This window comes from Centrocercus urophasianus, unplaced genomic scaffold (genome assembly GCF_019232065.1).
Source record: "Centrocercus urophasianus isolate 14NV4802_14NV808 unplaced genomic scaffold, USGS_Curo_1.0 seq_11, whole genome shotgun sequence".
Lineage (NCBI taxonomy): Eukaryota > Metazoa > Chordata > Aves > Galliformes > Phasianidae > Centrocercus > Centrocercus urophasianus.
In genome coordinates this window covers 55,142,913-55,157,708 of record NW_024884253.1, presented here as the reverse complement: position 1 = coordinate 55,157,708, position 14,796 = coordinate 55,142,913, and the positions used below count along the sequence as shown (strand labels likewise).

General features: G+C 42.7%; 1 protein-coding gene across 2 annotated transcripts; it reads right to left on the bottom strand.

Moving 5' to 3' along the window:
* Positions 1–185: 185 nt before the first annotated feature.
* CNDP2 (carnosine dipeptidase 2) lies at positions 186–14,387 on the bottom strand. 2 transcript variants are annotated; one of them, XM_042840115.1, is made up of 13 exons: positions 14,307–14,346; positions 13,766–13,924; positions 11,607–11,687; positions 10,903–11,046; positions 8,437–8,599; positions 6,968–7,056; positions 5,881–6,081; positions 5,282–5,366; positions 4,582–4,742; positions 2,608–2,772; positions 1,950–2,091; positions 1,307–1,454; positions 186–881 (listed from the first exon to the last, which is right to left on the bottom strand). In XM_042840115.1, the coding sequence occupies exons 3-13, from the start codon at positions 11,664–11,666 to the stop codon at positions 812–814; spliced, it is 1,428 nt and encodes a 475-aa protein (XP_042696049.1). In that variant the 5' UTR covers positions 11,667–11,687; positions 13,766–13,924; positions 14,307–14,346; the 3' UTR covers positions 186–811. The 2 variants fall into 2 exon arrangements, with proteins under 2 accessions (XP_042696049.1, XP_042696047.1); XM_042840113.1 differs by lacking the exon at positions 13,766–13,924 and having other exon boundaries at positions 14,307–14,387.
* Positions 14,388–14,796: the final 409 nt, after the last annotated feature.

Below are 14,796 nucleotides of genomic sequence, written 5' to 3'. Positions count from 1 at the left end.
TCCCGTTTTCTCTCAGATGGGTAAGATTCTGCAACATGAGCTTCACATCAGCTAGCTGCTATAGAACTTAAAAGTACTCAGCAATAAAATTGTCTCCCAGCAAGTACAGTCTGTATCCATCTGCCTCAATAGTCACAGAAACGTTCCTCCCAAGTCATAACTTTATCCTCAGAAACAGAGCCAAATACTAGAGCATGATTATTTATTGTCCTTTTTAGGGAGTACAAAGGCAGCTTTACAAAGATGACCAGTAGTCATTATCACAGTGAATTTTGTTACAACCTACTGCAGTGAGAATTGAAACCTGCAGGCAGGTATAAACCGTAAGACAAACTACTCTTCCAAATCCTTTAGGAAGACAGATGCCATGCTACAGCTTGAGCACACTCCAGTATAGCCCCTAATCTGTCACTGTGACTACTTCCAGAACATATATCTTCAAAGTCTTGGAAAAAGTACCTTAAACCTGGCCAACAGTTCTGCAGCTAATGTGGCTGCTGAAACAGTTGAGAGCACCCAGTTCCTCCTGCATTACAGGAAAAGTAGATGAGTATAGCAAGCCAGAACTTTGAAGTGATGCAGAGAAGAAAGATGCCTTTCAGGACTACTGGACAAATAGGAAATAGTCTGTCATTTGAAGCATTTGAAGATTTTTTGTTTACAATGTTTGTTTCTTAAGTAGAACGGCATGCTCCCCTCTTCTCCAAAGTTGTGGAGTGTTGGTGGAAAAGGGGAGCCATGTAAGAATTAATAGATGCTGTTTCCTAAGAAAAGTCAGACTTCTGAATCACAAGCCAGAAGGTAAGATGTCTTAGTTCTTCAGTTGTGAAACTTCATAGAGGTATGCACCAAGCATCTTCACTCCCTGAATGTAGTTGTACCTGTAAAGACAGCTTCCATCAGCACTACTGTAGTTTGAGCTGCTTTCCTAGCAGTTGTGCATGCTGCAGCATTAGCCCTCTGTCAACAACAGATGCTACAAGCAAAACTGTGGCAGGAAACAGACTATTCCCAACCTGCTTGCATTTCCCTTGGCAAGACAGAAATGTCACCCATGAGGTAAGACAGAGCAGCCCAGCCCTGGGCTGAACTATGAGAAGTTACTTGTTGCAAGCATGCACAGCCAGAAGCAGTAAGGACTTAACAATTCAGCTACAGACCAGTTAGCACAACCACCCACTCAGCCATCCTCCACTAAGGATGTCTTCCTAACACTTGAAGCACTTGATTTGCCTTAGTTATTTTCATTATACACAAAAAGACCCACAGGCACAACTCAGTCTGGCACAGGGATAAATATTCTTACCTATTCAGTTTCTCATTTTGAGAGTGGGCACCATCATCTGCAGCTCCAACAGGAAGCAGCATGACATTCTTGCCTGTTGCTTCTTGGAAAGTGAGGGTAACAGGAATGCTTCCTCCCTCCCTTGTCAGGTCTGGTTCAACTCCAAAAACTAGAACAAAGTGATACTCTAGTCAGTTTGAAATTGTACCTTTTCTAAAGCTTCTCTGATAGGCTGCAAAAGTAACAGAACTGTGGAGTTCCACCCCAGATATAGTGCTGGAGTACTGCCAATTTCATATGGTTTATGAACTTCAACAGAAATCAGATTTGCCCTTGTTATCCTACCTACAGCTAAGGATGCCAGAATGCATAAGCTTTGAGGGCTTTGATAATGTAAATTGTCTGAACTACTGACATTTGCATCCTTATCTAAGAGCAACACCATGCCAGACTTGTTCCATGTATTGGAATGAGCTTGATAGTAACTTTTCCTCCATCCTGTACTTCAAAATTAAGGATGGCACATGAGATGCTTTCTTACTCAGCAAGTCAAATGTATCACCCAAGTAAGACACCACAAATATTCCACAAACATGACCTCCACAGTATTTCTTGAGGTGCTGGAACAAGAATACTTCCCAATACAAGTGGAAAACCCACTGACCTGTCTTCATGGCCCTTCTGCCAGCCATGTAGTGCGGATGATCAAAGTCTGACACCCAGGGTTTTCCACCATGGCCTAAGTATACCTTGAATTTGTTAGGGCTCTGCAGCTTCGCAAACTGTTTGCTCAGGTAATCTTTAACCTATAGGAAAAAAAAAAAAAAAAATCAAGTATCCTTATTTTACTGTTACATGTATGAACACTGGTGAAGACAGTATACTAAAAGCATCCTGGAGACTCGCAGGTCACAACTGCATGCAGCAATAGCTTTCATATTACTATAATCTCATATTACTATGTAATTCTGCAGTCAGAATATCTCCATCAGGCAAGTAAAAGCACTACTGTAAAACAGTCACTATGCTAAACTCTTACACTTTTGAATAGACCCTTGTGGTAGGTCAAGTGCCCCACAGTTCAATCAGCATTCAGTTCTCAGCTGCATCTTCAAGTTAGCTGAGAGAAAGCAGAGACCAAGGCCACAACAGTTCAGTGTGGTACTACACTCATTCCCTCAAATACCTGAGCTGAGGGGCAGACAGGGAAGACTGTAGCACAGAAAACAGAACTGTTTCAGAAACCACAAACATTTTTCCTCCCAGATACGGAGAAAAGAAGCTGAGAGGCTTTTAGAGATCATTAATCCATCTCAACATACATGGTTGGTGACCTCTTCAGGAGTCATGTTTGGCACAAGTCTGATTGAGAACTTGCCAATCACTTTCCTAGGAATCACAGTCTTGGCACCAGAGGCTGAGAAGGCTCCTTCAATTCCATGGAGAGACAAGGAAGGATATCTCCATCTATGCATAAGGATATCTCTCTGTAGAAGCAAAGGAATTAATGTAAGGTCACATCAAGTTTTGACAGATGATGAGATTGACTTGGGGGAGCTCTATTAAAGACTTGCAAAGAACAGTGCTTTGCTCTCTGACATGGAGAAGTGCACCTCAACCAAGACCACTCAATTGCAAACAGAAACCAACAATTCTATAGAGCACATTTAAATAGAAGAGCTGGCTTTCAGCAACTACAGAGATTTTTCAGTAACTCTAGTTTGGCTTTCACCTAGTTCTGCAGAACTTACTGGACATGCCCATTCTGCTTCTGAAAAGAATACAAATACATTTATAAAGATGCTCAAGCACGATAAGAAGCACACTAAGTTCTGGTCCCCACAGCATTAAGTCAGGCACGTCTTCAATACTGAGTCACACACTAACAAAGATCAGAAACTTCATAAAAGCCTCACTGCTGCCAACTGAGGCACACAGCATGCTCCTCCTTTAGCTGTTGACAGTACCAGCTGTATTAAACTGACTGAACTCCAAGGTCACTGACATGAGCACTACTACCTACTATCACAAGGCCATTTCAGATACACATTTCCTCCTTGTTGCCTTGGACACAGTTCAGTACACTGGACACTGTGAATTCAACACATTTGTGTCCTGGGCAGACAACTACAGTAACTCAAAGCTGAATTACACTGCAGAGGTTAGGGAGACTTAATTTTGTGGGCTTTAATGCCAAATTTGTTTTGTGCCAGGTACAGCCTGCCTCTATTCTTGAGCAGAACTATCACTTCCCAAAACTTTCGAGCATGCAGTTCCTCACCTGGAGATTTACAAGCCTTCTCATCTCCCTTTAGCCTCAAAACATTCCTTGCGCACATTAACTTTGAATTCTCTCCATGAATTACACCAGGATTTCAGTCTAGCTAAGACAGAACAGTTTTAGTACCTTAAGTGAAGGGCACCATGCCAACTCCTTATATACAAGTTATATTTCATCCATTACTTTATAGAGAAAGACTAAACAATAAAGTCTGTGTGCTCTCAGTTGGTATAAACTCCTGCATGTAGAAACAACACCGAGCATATAAAATTGTTACTTACAGCTACTTCAGTTCAGTCTGAAGTCCTCTCCTGATACTACCAGGAGAAAAGACAGACCTGCATGTGTAAACTTGTCTTTTACAACACTTCCTTCAGCATGTTATGATAGATTTACATCTATAGCTCAGATTTTAAACATTAGTATACACTACTTGTACCTTGTATTTTCTGGCATTCATTTAGAGAACTCATGGGATGAAGATTTGAGAAACAAAAGACGTGCATATACTGAACTTGAGCCTGGCCAAAGATTTCAGCAGCCGACAGAAAGGTCCTTGCTTGCTAAGACTAGGAAGATGTTCTGCATGTCAACCTTAAGATCACAGTTAAACTGTTTTCTTACCTAATGAGAAGATTCAACTACATAAGAAACTCAGTTTCAGATAACCCACTGAACTTTCTACAAAGATTCATTAAGTCAGATGCTTAGTGCAGACATAGCATTTGACTCCAGGAAACATTTCTCTTGTGCTAACTGTTCTTATCTAGCTTTAAGAGGACAGCATTAGATAGGAAAGTTCCATACAAGTTTGAAATGCTATTTACACGTGAGTAAGGAACAACTTAGGAGCAGCTTTCATATTGCCTAGACTGCTTGCTTTAAATACAGGATAACCTAGACAAAGTTTCCAAGTGCACACTTTGTAGAGGAACTGATAGTATTAAGTATGCAATTAGCTATACAGTTTGTCTGAACTTACAAGCTAACCAGGGCATGCAGGAGTACAGTATACCTTTGTATCATGCAATAGTTTTGTTGCTCCTACATCTTTCGCATATTCTTCTAGGTCAAAATCAATTTTCTCATAAATGGCCAGCTCCTCATCAGTAACAGATGCCACTGCTTCATTAATGCCTGGAATGAGGATTTTCCCTTTCTTGTCTATGAGAGAACCTGTAAACAGAAAGCACTTCAGATCAGGATTTAACCAGAAGAAATAAATGCCATTATGGGGGAACAGTTTCTGTGGGAAGTAGCAGTCAGTCTTCTGAAAATATCTGTAAGTGTAATGAAACTTCTCTCCACCTCCCAGGGTCTTTTCCACAAAACATAAAGGGCACTGATGGATTTTGCAGCTATCCAAAAACCTGTACGTTCTTGCACCTAGACATAAACCTACTGCTATGTGTTTAGCTGGCTGTTTGAAGACAGGACTGCTCAAGGAGCTCAATATGGCATCCACAGAAGAGTTTGCAGGGAAGAGCTGATTAAACTAGCACAGAAATGTACAAGGTTTTAAGAGAAGCTTGGATAGACCTTCCTCACTGTTTCTGTATCTAAGGTATCACTTTATTTTACACTTATCCTGGTAAGCACAGCTCCATCGGCTCTCCATAACAAATGGAGTGTAACCAGTGCTTAGGAATGCCCCCCTGTTTTAATGGGGCTTCCTCCCACTTTAGATGCATTCACTGAAATTTGCTTTTTCTTACCCATTAAAGCAATGAGATCCGTCATGGCCTCATGTATTGAGCCACCATAAACTCCAGAGTGAAGATCTTTGTCACTGCATTCGACCTGGTTAGAGATGAATTATGAGATTCAGGTTAATTTTAACATCAAAACAATGAAAACTGCATAGATTTCTATCCTAGATTTTTGTTGCATGCATTTTGAGAACGCATCTGTTTTTGAAAGCTGACCATTCAGCATTTGAGCAGATATGCTTCCTATTGCTTTGTCAGTGCAATAGGAAGCTCCTATGCAAGCTCCTACTACGGACTGCCCCAATCCTGGAGACTTCAGAGGTGACTTCTTTACTCACAGAAGTATCTGGATGAAGATACATGCCATGAGATAACCTTCCAGTGAAGCTCTTGGATAGCTGAAAGTTAACCCTTCTTGTCCAAATATCATATAGGATACTAAAAGGAATTATTCAGATTATTCAGATGATTATGGTAGAACCTGTTCTATCTACCCAGTCAGTCCTATCATTTCTGAGGAAAACCTATTGGCTTGAAAAACCTGGATTTTCTAATAGAAAATTTAGCTCTATAGTACTAGCCTGGCCATGTATTTCAGAACTTACCTCTATGAAGTAGTAGCAAATACCCCTCAAGCCATAGGTGATACAAGGTTTATTCTTGCCTAGCCAGTAGTTGTCAGAAATGCAAATATAATCCACATCTTTGAAGAAAGCATCACGCTGAGCAAAAATCAGTTCATCAAGGCCTTCTGACCCTGATTCCTCCATACCCTCTAGGCAGAACTTAATATTTACTGGAAATTCCTTTGAAAATGAACAAGAACAGATTAAGTATAGGAAAACATTCAATTCCTTCAGTGACCAGTAATTTTACATCTATCACATAACTAAAAAGTACAAGGGTAGCTTAGTTCTACAGAGGCTGAATACATTAATTATATTCAAAGTCTGTTTTACAAAGTACAGATGCACTTAAATCAAAGGCACTTGTGCTACCTTTCATTTGATGGAATCCAAACTCTTCAAAAAAGTTTTAACTAAGCACTAGACCAACTGGTTCCTAATCCTCTTAACTGTGGAAAAGCAACAGAACAGCTGCCAGAGGTAAATCACAGGACTAGAAAAATTAGTTAAGCATAAAAATAGCCTGCTACAGGACAAGTCAGAGCTACCTTGTCTGACCAGCCTACCATATTCTAGAAGCACTAGAGAATTGCTAGCTCTTATCCCAGTAATAATCAGTCTTACAAGATAGCTCAAGATAACTACTTTATTTCTGATTGCACTTTTTCTTTCACAGAAATAGGAAAGCTCCCAAGTTCGTGATACCATGTTAATCTTTTCTTAGAATTCAGTGGCAGTGAGACATTAAGCTTTGCTGAAGGCCAGGCTAATTTGACATGCCTTCATGCAAGTCAATTATTACTCCTACTCCAGATGACTGCATATATATTTTCCTTCCTACGTATTTCTTTAAAGCAAAAATGTTTTAAGTGCAACCCAAGCCATCTACAAAACCAACTGGTAAGCAAGTCAATTCAGTTCTACCAGGAAGTTAGGAAATTTACAGGACTGTTGCATCATTCCTTCAATCAGCTGAACAAACAGGTCTCAGGCTTGTGGCTTGGCTAACATTTATTGCTAGACTCAGCTGTATGCAAAAACGACAGAATACATACTGGGCACACACCTGATTAGTTTTCTGATAAGCCTCCAAGGCATTCAGCCAGGCAAGCACTGGACCTTTGTCATCTGTTGATCCTCTCCCATACAGCTTTCCTGCAGAAATCAGACAAATTAACCAGAACAGAGAAAATCAGAATGAAGTTTATCATCTCTTAATTGTAGAAGAAAATATCTTTCTGGATAAGCCTTTTAGTGCCACTTACACTAACTTTTCTATGAGATCCTTCTGAAATAGCAGTTTTATTATCCTACTTCATACACTCATGCAGTGGGGTAGGTACTGCAGTAGTTAATTCACCTTCAGAGCTACCCCACCTCTTCCATGAGCTGCTACCTGGGTAGAACAAAAAAACCTAGAAGAGATGCTACTGCCTTGGACTAATTCATTTCCATACCCTTTCCATTAATACCATTTTCTACAATTACATCAGTAAACATATAGAAACAATCCATCTCCTTTTAATAGAAACTTAACCAGCATTGATTCAATAATTCTTTATTTGAAGAATAAGACTTCAATAGCGACCAGTTTCCTGAATACCAGAAAACTAGTCAGAGAAGTTCTACAGGCAATAGAAAGTCCCAGGAAGCGGCAGTGGGATCAGAGGCAGATACTGTTGCAACTCCTAAGTACTGGCTACAACCCCTAAGCTGTATAACCACAGCACCAGACCATACCAGAGGCCGCAAGGTAAGGAGCCATTGGGGAATACAACACCTACACTGCCAGGCTGCACAGAGATAAGCCACTGCCTGAGGCAAGTCTAGCTTTTACTATGGGATAACAATCTAATCTTTTAATTTTGATTCTGCTACCTATTACCTAGTGCCCTGCTACAAATACCAGTTACCACAAACACTTCTTGGCAATGATTAATGCTTATGCAATACAAGAAATTTTTTTTTCAGGTTTTACTTTCCGCTTGGCTACAGGAAACATGTTGTTTAAACATAACTTACTGCATGATTTTTTTCACCCCCATTACTGGAGATGAACACTTCTCTGGCTACTGGCTCTCTCAAAAAGCTTGTGTACTCACTGGAGCACAGTACACAAAGCAAACCATGCAGGTTGCTGTATCGCTCCTCTCTCTCCAGAAGTAAGGAAGTAGTGTTGAGATACTGCCCCCTGCAGTGGTTCAAAATCTCAGTCTGGCATGACCTCTCAGGCTGCAAGTTCTGAAAGGTACAAAACTAGCACACAGAAGGTTTCTGACAAGTTGTTTTGTTTTTAACCATTGAGGGCAACAGTTATAACTTCATTGTAGTTACAGAGAGGAGAGCATGTAGGTACAACTTAAAAACCAGAAAAACTAAGAGCAGCTGAAATTTTATATCTCTATTGTCGACTACTTTCCCCTGCATCTTTTCAGTTACATTAAGAGTTCTCCCTTCCTACTAAGGGTATGACTCTAGAATAATTAAGGAATACCAGCTAAATAAAAGCTCCATTTCTGAAGTCAGTGCTCTTACCATCTCTTTCTACCAGTGTAAAGGGTTCACTGTCCCAGCCGTCCTCCAGTGCTGCTGGCTGAACATCTAGGTGCCCATACACACACACAGTCTTTTTGTGTGGATCTGAGCCAAGCTTTCCCAGAATAATTGGAGGTAGGGGGATCTCTGATCCATCAGGCAGCTAAAAAAGGTGGCAGGAGTTTTTTTTTTTAAACACAGTATAGAATTTCAGTGACACAATTACATCACATAAATGAATGACTTTAACACTACACCTCTAATCTCATAACCTCTACAGACAGAGAAACAAAACTAAGCTACTTAACCTGACTGCAAGAAGCAGAATGTGTCTGTGAAAGCATCACAGAATCATGTCAGAAAAGAATTCCTTACAAGTCTGAGAAAGAGTCAAAGTGTTTCCAAGCCCAGAAATGTTAAACACTCCTACATTAGATTTTAGCAGAGCAAGCTATCTGCATGCCAAACTGCCATATCTAATGCTTACCTCAGCATCAGTACTGAACTCCATTCAGAGTATTCTGCACTGCTTGTCATTGCACTTTCATCCTGTCCACAGTACAGATCTCATGACAGTGATTTCCTGACACTGAAATCACCAAGTAAAACATGCCTATGCTCACATAAGGTCTTTCTTTAACAGCTCTATTTCTCCATACTAGCCTACACTTTTAAGTGAATGGCAGGGCAGTGCTGATAAAGCTAAATTTAGCCTAGTTCCTTGGAGTAACCCATAAGCAATTACCACATGCTATTCTCAGTCAGCACTTACATCCATATTGGTGAACATACGCCTAGAAACTGTTCAGCAGATCAAAAGCAGCATCAGATATCACTTCTGGGCTCTAAGTTCAGATTTTTATCAGCTGGCTACAAGGTCCCTGGCCAATAGCAGCTTTAAGAGATTAAAACAATATTGCAAGAAGTTACAGTAACTAGTACAAATTGCTGTACAGCAGTAAACTTCAGTTGGGTCAGGCAACTTGGCCAATTGCTTTACACTGTTCTTCATTGCTGTAGAAGCAATAGTTCTTACCTCCCAAGAAAGTAACACTAACGAACAGAGCAAGTTTGTCTCAGGGAGTTAATTGAAGTTAACTGAGTTAATTCTTCCCCTCAAGATGAGGCAAGAAGTCGCATGCTGTCTTGCTGGAATCTGCAGTGCTACAAATAAGTGTATTCAAGTTGCCAGAAGCAAGAACTGCTCAGAGAATCCTCTGGTAGGCATAGATTTCACCCTTCAGACATTAGTACCAATTACAATAACCATCTTCTGAAATTCAGATGCTGCAGTACAACTCCATTTTGAATGCCACTATCACAGTGCTCATCTAACAACTTCAGCATGGGACTCATTCTGCATAACAGAGTGACTGGGAACTTCAAAGGAGCAGATCAACTGGATTGTTCTCTAGGATGAAATTATTCTCAGCACCACACACATTTCTCATGTGAAAAAGCAATCCAGACAGCTGAAAGTTAGGAATATGTTCATTCTCAAGCATCCATCTCTATGTGGCAAGTGACGAGTGCAATATTTTAATAAGTGTAATACCCTTCTGAAAGAATTATTTATTATTTAGAAGACTTTCAGAAGACCTGAAACTTCAATCAGTATCATATTTACAGTCTATGGGCCCAAGGGACAAAACCTGCCTGTCGTTAAAAATCACATTTTTCTTTGCAGATGCTCTCTTCATGTTCAATCAGTATTTAAAAAGATTTAACACACAGCCCAACATGTAACAATATGCTTAACTGATATGGACCCCAAGACTTTTCATAATAAAGGTCTTAACATGAAGCTTAAGACTGCAGAAGGACTTTACCCCATGTCTCATGAGACTGCTGCTTTTCTAGGTCACAACTCACAAGGCTCCTGTAGTGATCTAGTCCAGAAGATACTCATACACCAAGGAATTAGTTACCCATCTAAAAGCCCAAGTATCCCCAGTCCTGTGCAGCTCAGCCTTCAGGCAGACATTGCACTGTGCATATCACTTGGCTGCAAGATAAATCTGGCCAGCAGACTGCAACTTGTAGGCAGATCCCACTTGCTATAGGCGATTACAGCACCTCCATGTCCTTGTCTTTATCAGAAATCACAGCAAGTTCTCATGTGAACATCCCTTTTGTCTGACAATGAAATCAAGTAGTTTTTCAGAAATTTTCACATAGTTTAAATAAGCAAAATGGAACACCTTCACAAATAGGGTCTAAACAGCATGCTACATGCCAATGGGATACCTGCTAGATGCTGCACAGTTTGTATTCCCAGCATCTAAAAGGATATAAGATTATCTACGCTACTCTTTCATTGTAACTGTAGCCCTGGTAAATAACATTAAGTGATTCTTTGAAGTGTATGAGCACCTTTCTCACTGGAATTACAGAAACTAGCACACTTCTGCATGCAGACATCTTACCAGCTTAAGAACTCTATTGAGAAGACAGATGCTCACATACCTTTTGTGTCCCAATATCCATAAGTTGAGCTGTGCCTCCAAGTCTCTCAATATCCTTTGCAGCAACTTGCATCATATGTTTGATTTCAGCCCTCTTCTCTGGCCATGCTGACACACTCTGGATTGCCACCCACTCAGCCAGCCGCTGCAGAAACACAGAAAAACTACAGTTTTCACCATGCATTGGATGGAAGGCATTGTTAACACTAAAATTGACTGAAATATCACTAAAGCTTAAACTTGAGGCAAATCAACTCCATTATCTGCATAACAGCTCCATTATCTGCATAACAGAATACTGATATCACACTCAAAACCTCTCTAAAATCTCACTTTCCTACAGTCACACCCCACTGCCAGCCTAGCACAGTCTGCAAATAAGGCAGGCAGATTTAAGGCTATGGTATTTTGTGCACATTATGCCTCTGGTTGCTTTTCCTCAAGCAAGCAGAACCAACTAGTGTCTATCAGACCACCTTTGCTCTTTCTTCAAGTGAGATCAGTGAGAGCTAAACACCACATATTTCTTGTCTGGGAGTTGCTCAAACCAGTCACACCCTTTGCCTGACCCCTCTCCTTCCAGTTACCTGACTTCATTATTAGACACACCACACTGGTGTAACTCAAGCTTGAAGCTGGCCACCTTTTAACTTTCAGTATCCCATAGCTGCCTGTACTACAGCACAAATGTGAAAGAAAACTTACCTTAACATAAAGGTCTTGGTGTTCATCAATGTATTTAAAGAGGATGTCAAGAGCAGCCATCTTCTGACCAGAATGCTGTTGCTGAAAAATTATGTGACAAAAATAATTTAGCCTCCTGAGGTTTCACTAAAGAAGGCTTTCAACTTTCAACTGCTAATGCCAGACATCAAGCCATACAGATGTAAAACTTGAGGCCATTCCCTCTTAAGAAATCACAAAGTGACCAAAGCATGTTCAACTTGAACACCACTGTCTTTGCCTCTCCGCAAACAAACTGTGGGAATTACAACTGAGCAGGCTGGTCTGTAGAGATGCTTCATGTACTTAACTAAAGAAACACAGGATAAGCACTACTCAAATGAAACACACCCTCTGAAGTTGTGTTTTATTATAAGAGTTCATCTTGAGCCTTGAACATAGCTAAGTTCACTAAGTGCTTTTTTTTTTTTTTCCTTCAAATCTGACCTCCTCTGAGCACTGAAAGCAGGCAGTTTAAGAAAGTCCTAGCCTTCCACTCACACTTCCAAAGGAGGTCAGAGTGAAGTCACAAGAACAGAAATCAGCCCCAGCAGAGCCAGAAACTAGTCCAGCACTACCACTTCCTTCTTTTTGTAGGGCTTTTTTTTTGTACCACCTGAAGCTCATACGATAAAAATCCAAGACCTTCTCCCTTCTCAGCTCCAAGTCAGAAAAAAGTGAGCTTTACAATCCAGCCTCTGAAACCAACGCACCTGGACCACAAGCAGAACTCCACATTTGCATGCTACTCTAAGCAAGTATGTTCAGCAGCACTAGCTGCTACAATTCAAGAGCTTGTTTAGTCAGCTTAACACAGAGCCCTTAGGCCTTTCTACTTCTATGTGGAAGTCACAAGACAAGTATGATAGTCATTAAAATATCTGACTGTTCATCTCAGGAACAGCTGACTGCTCTGCATAGCAAAATGAACACTACACCAAGCTGTCCCAGACAGTATACTGTGATATCAGCACATCCTACTATCCCAGATCTGTAAGAGACTTATAGAATGCATTTTCTGTCAGTCAGGATTGTATTCACGCCAATCTCTGATGTCCTTTTACTCACTGGAGAAATCATGAACTGGTCCAAGCCTGAGATAACTTATAATCCTTTCAAAAGATTACACAGATACAGCCAAGTTGAAGTACTGCCTTCTACCACAGCCTGGTTTCCCTAAAGAAGCCATCATACTTACATGCAGCTAAAGCACACATATGACTCACAGGATGGCCTGCATTGAAAAGGACTTCAAAGATCATCTAGTTTCAGCCCCTGCTATGTGCAGGGTCACCAACCAGCAGACCAGGCTGCCCAGAGCCACATCCAGTCTGGCCTTGAATACCTCCAGGGATGGGGCATCCACAACCTCTTTGGGAACCTGTGCCAGTACATCACGCTCTGACTGAAAAACTTCCTCCTAGTATCTAAACTAAACCTCCCCTGTCTCAGTTTAAAACCATTACCCTTGTCCTACCACTATCCACACTTGTCAAGTCATACCCCATCCTGTTTCTATGCTCCCTTCAAGTACTGGAAGGCCACAATGAGGTCTCCCTAGAGCCTTTCTTCTCCAAGTTAAACAAGCCCAGTTCCTTCAACCTTTTCTCATAGGAGAGGTGCTCCAGCTCTCTGATCATCTTAGTGGCCCTCCTCTGGACCTGCTCCAAAAGCTCTGCATCCTTCCTGTACTGGGGAATCCAGGCCTGGATGCAGTACTCCAGCTGGGGCCTCACAAGAGCCAAGTAGAAGAGGACAATCACCTCCCTCTCCCTGCTGGCCACCCCTTTCTTAATGCAGCCCAGGATGTAATTATAGATGGCCTCCTCACCCAGCTTCTCATCTACCAGGACCCCCAAGTCCTTCTCTGCAGGACTACATTCAACAAGATCTTCCCCCAGTCTGTATAAACACCTAGAACTGCCCCAATCCAAGTGCAACACCCTGCACTTGGCCTTGATGAAACTCATTAGGTTCACATGGGCCCACTTCTCCAGGTCCCTCTGGATGTTTTCCCTCCGGTGTATCAACTGCACCATGCAGCCTGATGTCATCTGCAAACTTGCTGACAGTACACTCGACACCGCTGCCATATCATTCAGATTTAGAGAAGTCATCAAGAGCACCACCACTGCACTCACCCTACAACACAGTGACCAGTTCCTATGGCAGAACAGCACTTCAGCTTCACAGCAGTCGTCGAGCCAACCCTCTTCTTCTGTCCACAATGAAAACGGACCGAAATGCCTCTTCAAAGCATTCTGCCGTTTGCACCATGGACAGCTTTGCCCTCCTCACCCCTACGGAAGGGCAGCACCCAGGTGAGAGCACCGCGCCACGCCAGGAGAGGCCCGCAGCCCCTCGGAGCGCTGCCTGCTCTCACGCCGCAGTCCTGCCTCCGGGCTGAGGCCGCCCGCAGGGCTCCGTCCGCGCTCCAGGTTCTCGGAGCGATACAGAAACCCGGTCGCGGCCGCTTAGGGGAAGGAGCGGGCAGAGCAGGCAGGAGAGGCACGCGGAGAGCCGCCCGGAAGAGAGCCGCCCGGAGAAGGGCCGCGGGAGAGCCGGGCCGAGATAGCAGGCGGGACACCGCGCAAGGCCCACCGCCACGCCGGCAATCCGGCCGGCCGAACCGAGCCGCGCCGCCCCGACACTCGTGACCCCCGGCCCGACACATCCGCTCACCGTCCTCACGCCGTACCAGCTCCCCTCAGAAAGGTACAGCTCCGCCTCCGTGCCTTAAATACCCTACGGCCGCCCCGCCCTGCACCGCGTGGTGCACCGGCCGTGGCTCAGCAGCGGGGGCGGAGCGGGGCGGGGACGCGGGAGTCCGTTGTTGGGAAGGCCTCGCGTTAGGCCTTGCCCGAGCCGCTGGTATTGGCCTTGCGCGGGCCTGCCCGGGCCTGGCCATGGGAAACTTCTTCCTGGCCTATCCTCAGCCCCAGCAATGTGCTCTATAGCATCGTGTCACCTCACGCTGGCCTGTGTCGGTGGGAGAGCAGAGACACAAAGCTACTTAACCCAGGCATATTTGGCTTAGAAGCTGGAATAAACTTTCTGTCCTCATTTTTTTTATTTTATGTATATACCTATATATATTTTTTTTTTAAGGAAAAACCTTGCACGGGAGCAATGGGAAGGAAAGCATAATACACACAAAAACAGCCACAAAGAC